Source organism: Musa acuminata, chromosome BXJ3-6 (genome assembly GCF_036884655.1).
Source record: "Musa acuminata AAA Group cultivar baxijiao chromosome BXJ3-6, Cavendish_Baxijiao_AAA, whole genome shotgun sequence".
Classification (NCBI taxonomy): Eukaryota; Viridiplantae; Streptophyta; class Magnoliopsida; order Zingiberales; family Musaceae; genus Musa; species Musa acuminata.
Window position 1 is genome coordinate 13,857,523 of NC_088354.1, and position 15,253 is coordinate 13,872,775.

A 15,253-nucleotide genomic window follows, 5' to 3' on the forward strand; every position below is an offset into this window, starting at 1 on the left:
GGATTATCTCTAATTTACCTTGTGGTTTTTACTCTTCACATTAGAGAGGTTTTTTACATATATCTTAATATTTATTTGATTATAATTTCATTTAATTTTGTTGTGGCTTGTTAATATTTGTTCATATACAAAAATTATTTCTCTTTATATCCCATCACCATTAACAAGAGGTTATCAATTTGGAGGCGTGGAACGTGTACACTTGCGATGTGAGCTTCCTTCTTCGTTGCCTCTCATTCTTTCTTCTTGGTTTTGAAAGCCACTATCACACATAACATAACAAAAGTAAAGAAATTTCTCACAGGCATCGATAGCTGCGATGAAGATGTTCGACAAAGGTTGATGATGCCCATTCATGGATACTATAATTACTATCGATTCCATGCTGCCTCCTGCATTATCGTGACCTCTCCACTGCCACAAGCTTTGATGCAAATCCATCCACGTAACTTAATGGTCCATTGATCTCATCAAACAATCGACCTTTTTTGTGTGTCTTTCGTCACTCATGATAACATCGAATGCTGCACCTTCTCATCTTTTGGCTGCCATAGCATGATAACGAGTCAACAAGGGTGACTCTTCTCGCCTTCTCGGCTGTAACCCAATTCCACAACGCCGGTCTGCGAGGGGACGCACTCGAGAGCAAATCTCCAATCGTAAGCTGAGAGGTCGCCGTCGTTATATGGGACCCGCAATTAGTGACCAATGGATGACGGCCTTTTAACGTTTGGTGCCTCTGTCGGTACTGCAGCCGCGCCCGCCATGTTCTGTGGCCGCTGTCGACGGATCGTGGGATCCTTCGATCCCCACATCATGACCGTTCGTTGGTAGCAGTCTCACGTATGATTCCATGCGGCGCTGTCGAGTGGAGAGACCATATGTAGTCATTGAGATCCGTGCAGGACGGTGATGGTTGGCTCTCCTGCAGCTGACGGCTTTCCCTTGGCCTCCACATGACCGTCTTCTCGCCCCTCGCATCAAATCGAGCGTTTGTCGACGCTTTATTCCTTCGAAACCGACGAAGCACGCGCAAGAAAAAGATAACGTCCGTGTCTTCCCATCTCCGATGCGCTTTTGTCCCCTCGCCCGATCGCACGCCTAGGTTAAGAGCTTCTCTCCTCCGTCGCTCTCCCTATCCTTCGACCAGGCCGCCATGGAAGAGCACTCTGACTTCCGCGACTGGGAGATGCTCCTCGCCTCTGAGGCGGGAGAGGATATTAAGCCCTTACAAGCGTCGTCGGAGGACTCCGAAGACGGCGCCATCAAGTCTGATTACTTTACTCTCGACTCCCAGATACGGTATCAGAAAGGTGCTTCCTTTGCCCTTGAGGGGGAGGAGGAGGAGGAGCAGGTCGATTCCGATAACCCTAGCTGGATCGACCCAGAATCTGACTCCAGGTATCTCGATCGGCCAAAGGGGGAGGTGGATTTTCCCGTGATCGAGTTCCGTCGCAAGGATTTGGGCGGGTTTTGGTCGGATGAGTCGTCGGACGGGCAAAGGTCACTTTTTGGTAGCGAAAAGGAGGAATTTAGCGCCGGAGGTTTGGAGACTGGAGAGAGGGCCGATGGAGAAGAGGATGTGAAAGCAGTGGGTCCCGAGGGGATTGTTGGGATCGAAGGGACAGAGATGGGAGCTGAAATTCCTGACGAAGTGGGATCCGATGAACGTGCGAAGACTGATGAGTGCTACAGTTCTCCAGTTGAAATGGGCGCTAAGAACATTCGGTCGGGGAACGTTTTGAATGGGGGACGAGAGAAGAAAGGGATGGTTTGGTGGAAGTTTCCATTTGAGATTCTAAAGTTTTGTGCTTTCAAGGTGAAGCCAGTTTGGTGTATCTCCATTGCTACGGCGATCTTAGGGGTTTTCATGCTCCGAAAACGATTGTATCGGATGAAACAAAAGACTATAAGTATTCCTCTCAAGGTCAGCCTGGATGAAAAGGTAAAGTTTTTGGTATCTATTTCCTTGCTTAGTCAATGGTTATTTATTTAGTTATTTACTTCTTGAGCAGGTTCCTTGCTTAGTTAATCTATCTCTTGCATATTATTTTTTGTTGGGGAGAAAAATTTTTTACTTGAAGCAATCAGTTTTGTCGTTCTTTCGAGTTTTTTGCTATCCAGCTGTCCAAATAAGCATCTAAAGGCACATTCTTAACTATCTGTTGCAATGTTGTCCTTTATGGAAGTACTAGAGCTATCCTAATTAAAATCATACTTGTCTAAATCTTAAGGTTTTGATGGTATATATTTGTTTTTGCCATGTTCATTTTTATACTCCAATTCATTACTTGATAACATTGGTCTTTGCAACGTAAATATTTATGTGCATTCTGAACAAAAATGTTAGCGGCAACATGTGATCAAATTACTAATACCTGCATACTATCTTAGTTTTTAACTAGTTTGTGAGGTAGTATTCTGTTGATTATGCTTTAAAGTGAAAGAAACTTGTCAATATATAGAGGTCAGCCTGGAAAACAGCTGATTTCTTTTGTTGCTTTTGTTTCCTTGCATATTTTTATCATCATCAGTATTATTGTTTGCACTAGGCATCTTGTTCAATTAATGCTGTATTTTCCCTTGAACACTAATTTTTGTCAAGGAGATAATTTGGGAGCTTCGACCCTTTTTTAATTTTCTATCTCAAGCCCACTCAAAGATGGGGAACTGGCATGTAGGTTGTTGCTTGTCCTAATAAGCATATGAAGGTATAAAGGCACATGTTAACTATTTGATGCAAGCTTGTCCTCCTACAAGTCATTTCAACCATCCTTCATCTGTTCACAGTGATTTAAAATCCACTAGGAGCCAAAAGGTGCCAAGGTCCCAAATTGCCCAAGGTACTAGGTGCTTGCCCAAGTGAAACGACTAACTCTGAAATCTTAAAATGTAAAAATGTATAATATAATTGATAAATATGATTATATAAATAAAAATACGACATTAAATGAAAAAGATCTAAAGTACCAAGTTACATTATCTATCTTCTAATAACAAAAATGTCAAAAGACTCAAAACAATAAATTTTTAAATCAAATTTAATCATCATCATAATCAACATCATTATTCTCAAACGTATCATCATCTTTCTCTCTCTCTTCGATCTTCATTAAAATATGTTTTCTCCTCTTCGACAATATTAGGAGATGAACTTGAGGCTTTTGCACTCATTTTGTCTTCGTCATTTGTCTTGTATATGTCTGTAATTCTCCGACACCTGAGGCTTTTACCACATCTCTCCGTGTCAAGCTGTTATTTTCAAATATAAACTCATCTTCGGCATCTTGCATGTTCGCACCCTTTTCCCCACCAACCACTCATTTGAATCATCAATATCTTATAATAAGATTAGATTAATATTATTTCGCAAATCATGACGAGTTTTCAATGCTTGATTACAATTTATATAAATCAGATCATGTAACCATTGATGTTGTAATTGATTTTTCTCTTTGTGTGAATTTGTCATATTGTTTAATTTAAAAATATATTAAGGCATCTATCTAAAAAAAAATAGATTAATTGAAACAAAAATATTTTGTCATCCTTACATGCTCAAAGACACTCTAATTTTGCTCACATCCTGTAGCACTACAAGTCAAACTAAGAATTTTGATAATCAATTGTTACAAGTTCGGAGTGAAATTTTCAAATAGACTCCATCATTTAGCTAGAAAATTTACTTTATTATTAACAATAACATACTATACATAAAATTAATTATTTAAATTTATAAATACCTAGGGATGTAGTTGCCCTAGATCAAACTATCATTAAAATTTCAAAAAAACCATTGACATTCTTATATAATGATAATTCACGTATGATCTTATCTTGCACATCAAGGCTTAGAACCAATCTTGCAGTGCACTTATATAACCCATTTACAACTATTGCATTAAACTCAATGGAGGTGTTTTTATAAAAGAATTATGGGTTCAAATCATATCCTACTGCATTTAATGGACGATGAAGTTGATAATTCTATCTTTCGTCAATGATTCTAAATATTTTCTTATACTATTCTTCATTTTCATCAAAAGACTTTTTAATTATCTCTTTTGCTTTATCCATAGCCTCATAAATATATCTCATTGTAGATTTCTTTTTATTATCTGACAATTGAAGGACGCGAACAAGAGGGCTCATTACCTTTAATGTGTAAACTATAAGATTTTAAAAGAACCGCATTAAGATAATATCATCTACCCTCTTGTCTTTCGCTTCTTTTGCTCATTTGCTTATCACTCATTTCTCCGAGGTAAACATATTTCTCAAGTTATGTTTTTGACGATACACGCTCTGTAATGTCAAGGAGGTAATAAATCAGGTAACACCATATCTCACCAATTCCTTGTTACATATGAATTCTCTCATCATATTTAATGCTCTAGTATGATTATAAAGAAATCCAATGACAAATATTGTCCTTTCTAAAGTTTCTTGATGTTAGAAATCTTTCTAATATCCTCCAACATTAAATTAGTGCAATGTGCCGCACATTAACTCCAATATAAGTGTTGTCTTTTTATTTCAAATAATTTACCCAAGATAAAAGATAACAAAATTATTAAGACTTGGGAGTCACATCGTTCTTTCATATAAATTAGAGACATAAAGTAATTCAAAAATTCAAAAGATAAATCTTACCAGCTAACACATAATTGCTTCCATTGTCGGTTATAACTTGGACGATATTTTATTCATCAATTTCTTCCACAAACTTATTATCAAGCAACTCATATATCTTTTCTCTAGATTTCATAAAGTATGATGCATCTATTGACTTTACAAACATAGTTTCTAAAGGATAATTGACCACAAAATTAATTATACTTTTACGTCTCCTATCGTTTCAAGCATATGATATAATAAAGTAATAATGCTTTACCCATGATTTTTTGTGACCCTTTAATAAGCCATTTGTATAATCCAACTCTTTTTTTAGTAATGAAACTCGCAATTCGTAATAATTTGAAGGTTTTAATCCTCTACCATATCTTCCAATAGCTTCAATCATCTCTTTAAAATTATCTAAATGATAAGTACTAAAAGGAAGGCCAACCCGATAGAAGAAGCGAGCAATGTGTTGAATTATTTTTTCCTATATTTTCTTATCACAAACATCACTTATATTTGTTTGTCCTAATTTTGCTCTTACTTGCACTTGTTACTTTTGTGATCCTTAATATAATATATAAGTTCATTGGTCCCTTTTTATCCTTCTTAACAATTATGGCTTCTTTTTTTCTTTTCTGCCATATATTCTTTTCTTATTTGGATTGACACTTTCTGAATAATCTTCTTCTTCATCATATCTAATATGTTCAACATTATCCTCAGATAAAATTTCATAATATTCATTCTTTTGTATCTTTTTTTCAGTCATATAAGTTAGCAATTTTTTCTTTTACATCAGGTGGACATTTCTTGCATGTTGATGTATTCTTGAAGTTCCCTACTTAATGCTGCTTTGTACAGAAAATACCATCTATGGTAGTCTTATCACAAAAGATGCAAGTAATTGCATTAGGACCTTTAGGATCCTTTAGATAATTGTATTTTCAAATAGAATCATTTCTTGAATTTTTTTATGAATCTTCTGAATTGCTTTGTACACTTGTCATTAATCTTGAAACCCTAATAATAGTTTTAAATAAATAGAGATTAGTAATGTTAAAATCTAAGTAGGGACTATTATATGATAATAGTAGTTAATAATCTATTGTTAACAGTAGACTATTATATGATAATAGTAGTTAACAATCTATTGTTAACAGTAAATTGTCTACTGTTAACAGTACTTAGAGGGGGAGAAAAGAGTCACCAATAGTGAAAAGTAGGGAAGGAGAGGGCAACGGTAATGGAGGAACTTTCGGACGACGATGACGATGGCGAAGGAAGCTGCAAATGGCAATAGCAATGGCGGAGGAAGCTTCGGATAACAACAGTAGCAGAGGAAGCTTCGGACGACAATAGCGGCGATAGAGGAAGCTACGAACCGTAGTAGCAGCATAAGCTGCGAACGACAACGTTTGGGCAAAGGAAGCTTCAGAGGTGTCCGTCAATGGCAAAGGAAGTTGCAGTCCTCTCCCTCGATGGTGGAAGAAGTTGCACACCAAAGCAGCGGCGACGGAGGGAACTATGCACGAAAGCTAGGTCATCGAACCCATCCATCAGTGACAGGGGAAGCGTCAATCTTGTGTGTTGGCAGGGAGGCAGTGGCAAAGGAAGCGTCGACGGTGGAGGTAGCAACTGCGCTTGGGTTTATGGCTCAGGGTCGCGTGAGGGGAGCGGGGTTGGGGGAGTATGTAGCTTAGTTGGTTTAATCAAACCAACTAGCTACTGTTTAATCGAACCAGACTTAAAAGTCTGGTTCGGTTGCTTCGTTTGAACCGAGCGCTCGCCCAAGGTGCCTGGGTTCAGGCAAGCGCCCAGGCAGTGCTTCACTAAAGCGCATCGCTTGGTCAAGGCGTGTGGTGCTCGTGCCTCGCCTCGCCTCACCCACGCGCTTAGGCGAGCGCCCGGACACCTATTTAAACCCCTGCTTGTTCATGTTCATATTTTGGAGTCTGCCTCCTATCTTCACTTGCTTTAACATTTTATAATTATTGTTTGCATTTATGTTTGTGACTTGATATTTCTGTGCAATGTGAACAGATATACTGATGGTCTTAATTGTATTGTATGAGTAATTACACCAACATGATATTTCATATAATATTGGATTTTATTGGTTATAGCATAGAAACTTAGTTTGTAAGGTCATACTCCCTTGTTAATGGACCTTGAATGAATGAAAATGATTCAATCTATCAACAAGATAAAGAAAGTTAGATTATGTTTCACACACTCAACTTTAGATCTACCTTTCTCTAGTCACGTTCTTACTTGGTCACTTGCTACTTAATTGTAGTTAGTGTGCAAATGCTGAACTCTGTGGCAATGTTTTGTTAAATGCTGAACTCTACCAAATACAAAGTTGAGAGTGAACAAAGTTGAAATATGGTTAAAAACACAGTTCTCGGTGTTCCTGTCTTTCAGATTGCAATACACAAACAACTAGGCATCCTAGGTGATGATCTTATGTGTCCTTCTTGGTTACAACATGATAGTTAGCTGTTGTAGTTGCCAAAATTTGTGGTTTGCATGTATGCCAAGGAAGGTGCTATGTTGAACTAGTTACTTACTACACATAGCGATCCCACTATACTTTGGTAACTCGACGCGTGAAGCTACATTTTCGCTTTCCTAAAGGTTTCTTGTTGCTGTATCTTCCTAGTTGGGAATTTGAACCAACACTTTGGAATTTACTCCATCCAACTGATCTATTGAGTTTCTATGCTATGGTTGCATCAAGTTAATACAACTAAAGATGACCTGCTAAATTCGGCATTTGATGTTATCTCTATTAAGTTCATTGATGTGCCTCAATCGTAAATGAACATGAAACACAACCTTGAGCTAAATCAGTTGGAGTTTTGAATATTAGTGTTTGGTTAATTTTATCTTTGGTTACCCAAGTCATTCTTGCTTTGCAACTTACTTTCTCCTCGGAAATTACTAGCATGCTTTGTGTTGCTCAACTGCTAGTCTGCTCCTTATCTGGCATTTAAAATGATGTGTACCAGAATATAGCCTTTGCTTAAGAAACCTGAATGAGGCTATTCTTGGGTAAATAAATGTAATGCAGAATATCATAAAACATCTTTTTTCATGTGATTCGGCAGATTTATGCACTGAGGATCCCCTTCCTGATAAATCTCTGTATTGCAGAAGGCATTCCAGCTGAAAGTCAATGCATCCCGTCTCAATGAAGCTTTCTCAGTTGTGAGGCGCGTCCCGACCATGAGAGCCTCACTACCTTCTGGTGGCTTGATCCCATGGTCCGTGGTGGGTCTTCAATGAGGTGCATTACGAATCCACGGATGGAGGTGTTCCAAACTAGTCACTGGAAGACACCCCCCTCATCCAATATGCATCTACTTTTTATGGAAGCCTGGAAACTCTTATTACTGAAAACATATGTGTGTTCTATAATCTCACGTAAGCATATCAGTAGATTTCGTATGGCTTGTAAGCATTGTTTATATGTGAATGATGGTCTCTCTTTGAGATCACTATAAGTTCTCCATGGACTGTAGTCTTTTCGCTAGTTGATTGCATCTGCACAAGAATGAGACTGTACAAGTGCATCAGGTGTATCAGATACAGTGTTGGTCATGTAAATCACATGCTTGCAATTTGCTGTAAAATTGTGGTATATGGAGTTCCATAATGTTTGCTTATTAATGTGCATTTGGAACAATTCAAAGCATCCTGCCAAGAAATACAAATTAGTATCATAATGTAAGAAGAATGTGTTATTTTGCTTCGTATATCTGTTGAGATGAGGTAAAAGAGTGTACTCAAAAGTCTTTGTTTTGTTACTTAGAACCTTTGGTTTCTCATGTCCTAAAAGAGTAACTACTTTACTTGGTTCTGATCGATAAATACCAGTTCAAATTTAAATGGTTTAATTAACGATAGAGGTTCTTTGGAGCAGATTGATCATATTAGAGAGAGAAGCTGTAGGTTATTTTCTTCCCTTCATCACCTATTCATCTCTCCAACAAAGCAGCAGCCAAGGACGAATATTGCAATATAAAAGGAATATATATATATATGATTTTATTTGACTGGTGATCACTAAGTGGTCGTGCCGGAGTGGTTATCGGGCATGACTAGAAATCATGTGGGCTCTGCCCGCGCAGGTTCGAATCCTGCCGACCACGTAACAATCTTTTTATATCATATCATTTTCTCGGCGACTCCAAATTCCATAACGGGATAAAAGTTCTTTTGACGCAACGAAGAACGCACACTACCTTCTCTTCCCGACCGTACGTACTCCATGAAATCTTTGACGAAGTAAGAGTGCGTAGCTTTTCTCCTCCGTAATGTCCCCCAAATCTTTGACGAAATACGACTGCATAGCTTTCCGAAGAACAACTCGATCTGATCTTTGATGCCTTTTTTTGCTCCTCCAAAGGAGTGGAGTCTCTCTGTACACAGCCTTCCTTCCGAAACCTGCCCTGACGTGACCTCACACAAGCAAGATTCTGTGCCTTCTCATCGCACTCGCCTCATCACATCGCTTCTGCTTCACCCATTTTGGCTACTTGGCACTGTCGACACGATTCACCAACGGATTGGAACAGTGTTCTGCGGCCGGAACAGCATGTATCCTCGTCCCTGGAAATCCTACTGTCTCGAGATGAACAGCGAGCTTGACTTGGGAGAACGCATCCATGCAAATGCAGCCCTATCTCTTCGCTTTCCGGTACTGCCTCCTTCATTAGTTGCCACAGGTGCACGCATCACAAGCATAATCGCAAACAGCAGCAGCATATTTGCAGTACAGTACTGCCATGTTTGCTTGTCTCTATGAATACAGGTCTTCGAATGATGAAGTCTGCAACAGTGAGACTTCAATGTGGCTACAGCAGATTCTCTCTCTCTCTCTCTCTCTCTCTCAAACGAGGACGGACGGGGACAGAGAGTAATGAAGGCAGGGACATGTCTATTTGCACCCACTGGGTGACAAGGGAACCGACCCAGGATTTCGAGGATCCAACACTGCTTTCAATCTTCCCAAGAGATGTGACAGTAGGAGCAAGGAGTTCTTGCTTCAGCTTCCTGCTCTCTCTCTCCAGGATCAACCCCCACGGACTGAATCCCATCTATTCACATTTGCAGGAGCTTATTGCACTTCGTTATGCATCCATGGGTGTAATAGAGGAGGAGCGGCAGCAGCACTGTCACTTGTGTTTGTGATGGCACTCCTAATTCCTCTCACCTCGCTCTGTATTTTTTGTTCTGCTGACGAAAAATATGAGTTAGATTTTAAGAATAATTAATTAATTTGTTTTCAGAAAACTGGTGGGATAGGAGGAGGAGGAGGAGGAGGTCAATGACTCAAATCCAAAGATTCTCCCGACAACAAAATCTTATAAAGAAATCAATCCGTTCCCCCACTAATGCTTCAGCTGCAGCTCGTAAACAGGGAACAGCCTCTGCGCCTCCCGCTCGCCCCAGGTGTAAACAGTAGTGGGTCCCACGGGATTCGACACGTAGCCTTCCTGCTTGCTCCGAACAGCGACGAGAGGCTATGCTGCCATCACGACCGTCCATTTTCTCATGACGTGGTTTACCATCTCACGATCATCGATTGCTGCTCTGTAGGAAACAGCAAATCAAGTATGTTTTAAAATCCTATTCCTGGGACCATATCGAAGCCAATCAGAGATCGACACGAGAGCCAACAGGAGCGGTTGCTGTATGGGAAAAGACAGGTACGACGACTCCACCCGCCCACGCCATTCTCACCCCTCCCCCTCCTCTTGAGAACAAGCAAAGCCACCGCACTCCCTCCCTCTCTCTCGGACATCTCGTGGGAGTTCAGAGAAGGGCGGTGGAGGAGATGGAGGAGGTCAAGGAAGAGGGCGAGGAGATGGACGTAAATGACTGTGGCGGTGGAGGATTGGAGGTGGTGAGAGTGCTGGTGGTGGATGACTCCCCTGTGGACCGGAAGATTGTGGAGATGTTGCTCAGAAGGAGTGAAGGAATTTTTGATGGTAAGATAAGGTTCTATTTCTGTTCGGTACTAATTATTATTGGGGAAGATGTGATTTTTATGATTCGAAATCTCTGTTCTATGTAAATGCTTTTGTGTCATTGGTCACATGAGTTTGTTTCTGTTCTTAGAATCTCCTTTTTCTTTACATTTTTTTGGGTCAATGCTTTTTCTTGCTTCTATGTGGGAATGAGGTTGACTTGTAGGGGTGTTTGCTACATGGTTAGATGAACTCCTAATGCAGGCAGATCAATTTTAATATATTTGATAAAAAAAGGTTGTTCTTTGTTCTCCATAAAGTTATAACTTTTTCTTTCTTCTTTTCTCTTTCCAGTTGTTTCTGTTGATTCAGGAAAGAAAGCTATGGAAGTTCTCGGCCTCAATGAAATTGAGGCCAAACCACCCAACCATGATGTAAGTTTGTATTATTATTCTCTGAGTTATTTGATATAATAGCCTGCTCTGGCTCCTGGAATTATTATTTGCTATCAGCTGCATGACACTTGGTTTCTTTAATATGTAATGTGCAACATATGTAGGCAATGAATTAATTCTTGCAATTTCCTTTTAAGAATTACTGAAGCAAATGCTCAATTGATCGGTATATTCGATAGAAGTTCAGAGCTGATTCGGTTATATAGTTGCTAGAAAAGAAAAAGATATGAAAACAGAGATTTTGATGCCGCAGAGTTGAACATGGTTGCGGCATAGCCTCGCATTTCATGATAAGTTTTCGAAGTGATGCTGAATGAATTAAGAGTAAACCACATAGTTTTTTGAACAATTACTTATTAGTTTATTTTAGGTTGACTAATTATTGAGAATTATCCTTTGAACCATTTGCCCAAGCACAAACTTGTGAATAATTCGAGAATAGTTCAACAAATTGTTATATCATATAAAACAGGGACAAACTTAGGGACTTCTGTTTATATGATATAAAATAGGTATAATCTAAATTGTTATTCAACTGATGTCATTCATCTTTATCAGAATCAACAAAACAGTTACTAAATAATTGCAGCTATCAGTTGGACCAATACATTGAAATGCTATTAACTTCCGAATTTACTTTTGACTCAATCTTGTTGATTAATAGTTACTTCTGAGCAAATTGATGACATTAATGCTTCTTTCAGTTTGCTGAAGCTTCTATTCGATTGCTTAATCTGCAAGCTATGTTTGACTTAATCTGTAAGTTGCAAAATGAAAAAAAAAAAAAAAAGTAAAAGAAAAAAACTCTTTTAGCTATGTTATTTATTAATCTTGTACCGGATCCCTTTTGATATCTTGGTTCATGGCCTTTTCTCAGTGATTCAATATCAGCCGGTTGAAAATAGAAATCTCCTGGTTAAATTCAAGAAGCAAAGTCATCAGTTTGCATGCCTGTAAATAAGTTGTTCTGAGGATCGATCCTTGCATCACTACGTTACAAATCCAATTAGATTGATCTTTGCTAATTATACTACAACTTAAAAATACCCTCTCAGAATTTAACAATGTTGCTGTAGCTAGATAATTTTTCCCATGCTAAAAAAAAGTTGTTCAAGAGTCAATGACGATAAAGAGTATTTTGGCATCAATCTTGCTTCACTATCAAGGAAAGGAAAGAAGTGTTCTTCACATTGTTTATGTGGAGAAGGATAAGGAGGAACATGAAAATGTAAATAGAAAATTAATGCCTTTCAAAGCACTAAAATAATATTACCTTGCAAGAAGAAAAAGAAAAAGGAATGAATATTATTCTGTGGAGAGCAGCTGAATATCAACTTCAACTCAGCAGGCAGTAAGAAGAAAGCATTTTCCAAATGTCAGAAAATGTCCCCTTATAGGTGGAATTTTCAGAAGATTGGTCTCTAATTGCATGAAATCCTTGGTTGCTAATGGCTTAATATTCTGTCCCTTTATAGATGATCTAAATGACAAGCTCCTTTATACTATGCATGGGCCATCATACAACTGTAACGTATATGATCTGTAGAAGTAAATATATTATACGAAAGTGTCTGGTACTTGAATGCAATATTGACATTTTCAATCATGATGTATTCATAACATGATTTAGATGCTAAAACCTTTTGCTAAATATGCAAGAGTGTTCATTTAAAATCCCATGGAACTTATTATTGTTGTGCTCTTCACTTTTTAACTTTTTCTAAACCTTTAAGAACTCAGTCTCTCTATCATAAACGATGAGGTAAATGCATTTATGAGGTGGACTGAAGTGACAGCATGGAGGAGGTTCTGTGTGGTTACAGAATATTGATTTAATTGTGGGAACTCATAAAACTTGTAGTAAGGCTTTACTGGATGTTGATTGTCAAAGATGTAATGATCTGTTGCACAGTGCAACACTCTAAATTGTTGACCATAAAAAAGGAATGTATAAAAAGGTTCTTTTGTTTCTGTATTTTGGATGAATTTGTCAAGGTTTTCTTTTTCTCATCCTTTTTACTGTTGCAAAATCTGGCTGTGTGAGCTTATTATTTATGTTGCCTTCCTCACAAAAATGCTGAATCTACCAAAACCTGACTATTGATATATTCTGCAGGACCAGAAGATTGACATAGTTCTTACTGACTATTGCATGCCAGAAATGACTGGCTTAGACCTCCTCAAGGCCGTCAAGGTATTAATTGTGTTTTTAATTACCACCTAATTATTGATTATACTCAGCTGAGTATAATTTTCTTTCCATTTCTTAGGCGAATAGCAGCTCAAGATCCATACCGGTAGTCATGATGTCATCTGAAAATGATTCTGAAAGAATCAGCAGGTTTGCTACTTCCGTTTTCACTGTGAACTTCTTCAAGTTATGATTCTGAGCTTACTTTAGGTTTGGTTCCGGCTATCTTCCGTATTCCACTTTAATACATCAAATTTTCTCATAATTGTTCAAAGATTTACGGATCAAATGACTCGAGTATTTGCTACATTCTTACTTGCTAGAGATTCTGGTTACTTTGAAGTTCTCCTAAAACAAAAAACCTTCTAAATCTGAGATTGTCATTTTGCATAGTGATTAAATCATCGGTGCTTCTTTTTTAGCTGTCGAGCCATCGGAGCTGAAGATTTCATCCTAAAACCTCTGCAAGTAAAAGATGTTCAGAGGTTAAGAACTTACACCGTACCAATTGGTCCGATGTCCAAGCGAGGTAGTAAGAGGAAGCTGCCGATGGCTCTGATAGCCGAAAGCAATGGCGCAGAGGCACGCCCACTCCTCGCTAAAGTAGCAGCATTCGGTTCTGCGGTTTTTCTGACACTTAACTTTTGGAGGTCCAGCGTAATGTCTTCATCATGTAATTAGAATCAACAACCACAAGAAATGTTTTCAGCAGGAAATCAGATGTAAGAAATCTCATAGTCCATTCAATATCAGACTTCAACTGCATTATGTTTCTAGTTTGTGAGGATGGAAACCAGCACTTGTATTCACTGGCCCTTTCTGTATCCGAGTTTGTGAACTTCTACCAATAAGATTTTATGGTGGTTTGCAGAGTAATAGTGATTGAGCCACAGAGAATTGTTTTTTGTTCACTGTTTTGCCAATGCCCAACCTGAACATGTTGTGTCATATCTCTACCATTATAATGCTCTTTAGATCTTTATGTTCATGAAGACAACTGCCTCTTCAATGCCAACCACTGAGCAGGTGAAAGGAACACCTCACCCTCATAAAGTCTTTACCAACTTAATTAATTAATACATTCGATAAACTAAATTCTTAAGATAAAGAAGATCAAATTTTAGATGCTCAACTTATAATATAAATAAATCATATATATCACTATCAAATTAATATTTTAATTTAAGAAAATTAATTTGTGGGATGTATTGACAATAACCGCATAGAGCCGAACACTTCATATCGATCGCATAAAACTTTCAATGCGGACTTTATCCTAACTTTGCGATCTTTTGTTAAGCTGCTCCATAGGAATGCTTAAAGAAACCGTGTAATTAGATATTGACGGCTGTGATTCGCCATTACGTTTACCTAAATATCTTATGATTGTGGATATCAACGGCTGAGATTCACCAAATTGGGAAGGAACACTGTACCGCTTATGTCGGTGACCAAGCTCTCCCTATAAATAGTGCTCCACCCCATTTCTTGTCAGTTCCGTTAGGAATCTTCTCGACTTGGGTCGTTGCGTTCGTCGTCTGCTCCGGCGTTCGGGGTTTCCTTGTTCCCTCCCTTCATCGGCCAAGAAGACGGCGATCGAGGCTGTGGCTCAAGAACTTCGCTGATCTTTCCTTCATCCGAGAACATGGCGCGGGATTCAGATAAAACTCTGAACCTTCTGTTGCGATTTTCCTTCTTTTTGCGCTTGAAATCCTATTCGTAGTAGTTCGACATTGTTCTCTGATATTTCTGGACGGATCTTGTTGTGATACACGATGATTTGTAGATGTGGCGATTGTTCAACATCTTGTACGATTACTGATCTTTTTTATTATTATTATTGAGGTTTCAGATCATCAATTGTAGCGTACTCTGCGAGATCATTGAGGTCCATTACGTTAAATTTTGCTTAGTGTCTATTCTTTTAGGTTTTGCGGATTGTTTTGGCCATCTGTTAAGGGATTTTCTTGTGGTTTGTAGTTGTATGGATAGTTTGGTATTGGTGGGAT

General features: G+C 38.5%; 2 protein-coding genes and 1 non-coding gene across 4 annotated transcripts; all 3 read left to right on the top strand.

Annotated features, from left to right (window-relative positions):
* Positions 1-927: 927 nt before the first annotated feature.
* Positions 928-8,291, top strand: LOC103988139 (uncharacterized). 2 transcript variants are annotated; one of them, XM_009406676.3, is made up of 2 exons: positions 928-1,945; positions 7,780-8,291. In XM_009406676.3, exons 1-2 carry the CDS (start codon positions 1,157-1,159, stop codon positions 7,909-7,911), a joined length of 921 nt encoding a protein of 306 aa, XP_009404951.2. In that variant the 5' UTR covers positions 928-1,156; the 3' UTR covers positions 7,912-8,291. The 2 variants fall into 2 exon arrangements, with proteins under 2 accessions (XP_009404951.2, XP_065011156.1); XM_065155084.1 differs by having other exon boundaries at positions 7,783-8,291.
* Positions 8,292-8,695: 404 nt separating this feature from the next.
* On the top strand, positions 8,696-8,777 carry TRNAS-AGA (transfer RNA serine (anticodon AGA)). Its single transcript has one exon. It is a non-coding gene; the product is annotated as a tRNA-Ser (tRNA).
* Positions 8,778-10,378: 1,601 nt separating this feature from the next.
* Positions 10,379-14,120, top strand: LOC135641799 (two-component response regulator ORR1-like). The gene is made up of 5 exons (XM_065157525.1): positions 10,379-10,619; positions 10,953-11,032; positions 13,170-13,247; positions 13,324-13,394; positions 13,667-14,120. The coding sequence occupies exons 1-5, from the start codon at positions 10,466-10,468 to the stop codon at positions 13,923-13,925; spliced, it is 642 nt and encodes a 213-aa protein (XP_065013597.1). The 5' UTR covers positions 10,379-10,465; the 3' UTR covers positions 13,926-14,120.
* Positions 14,121-15,253: the final 1,133 nt, after the last annotated feature.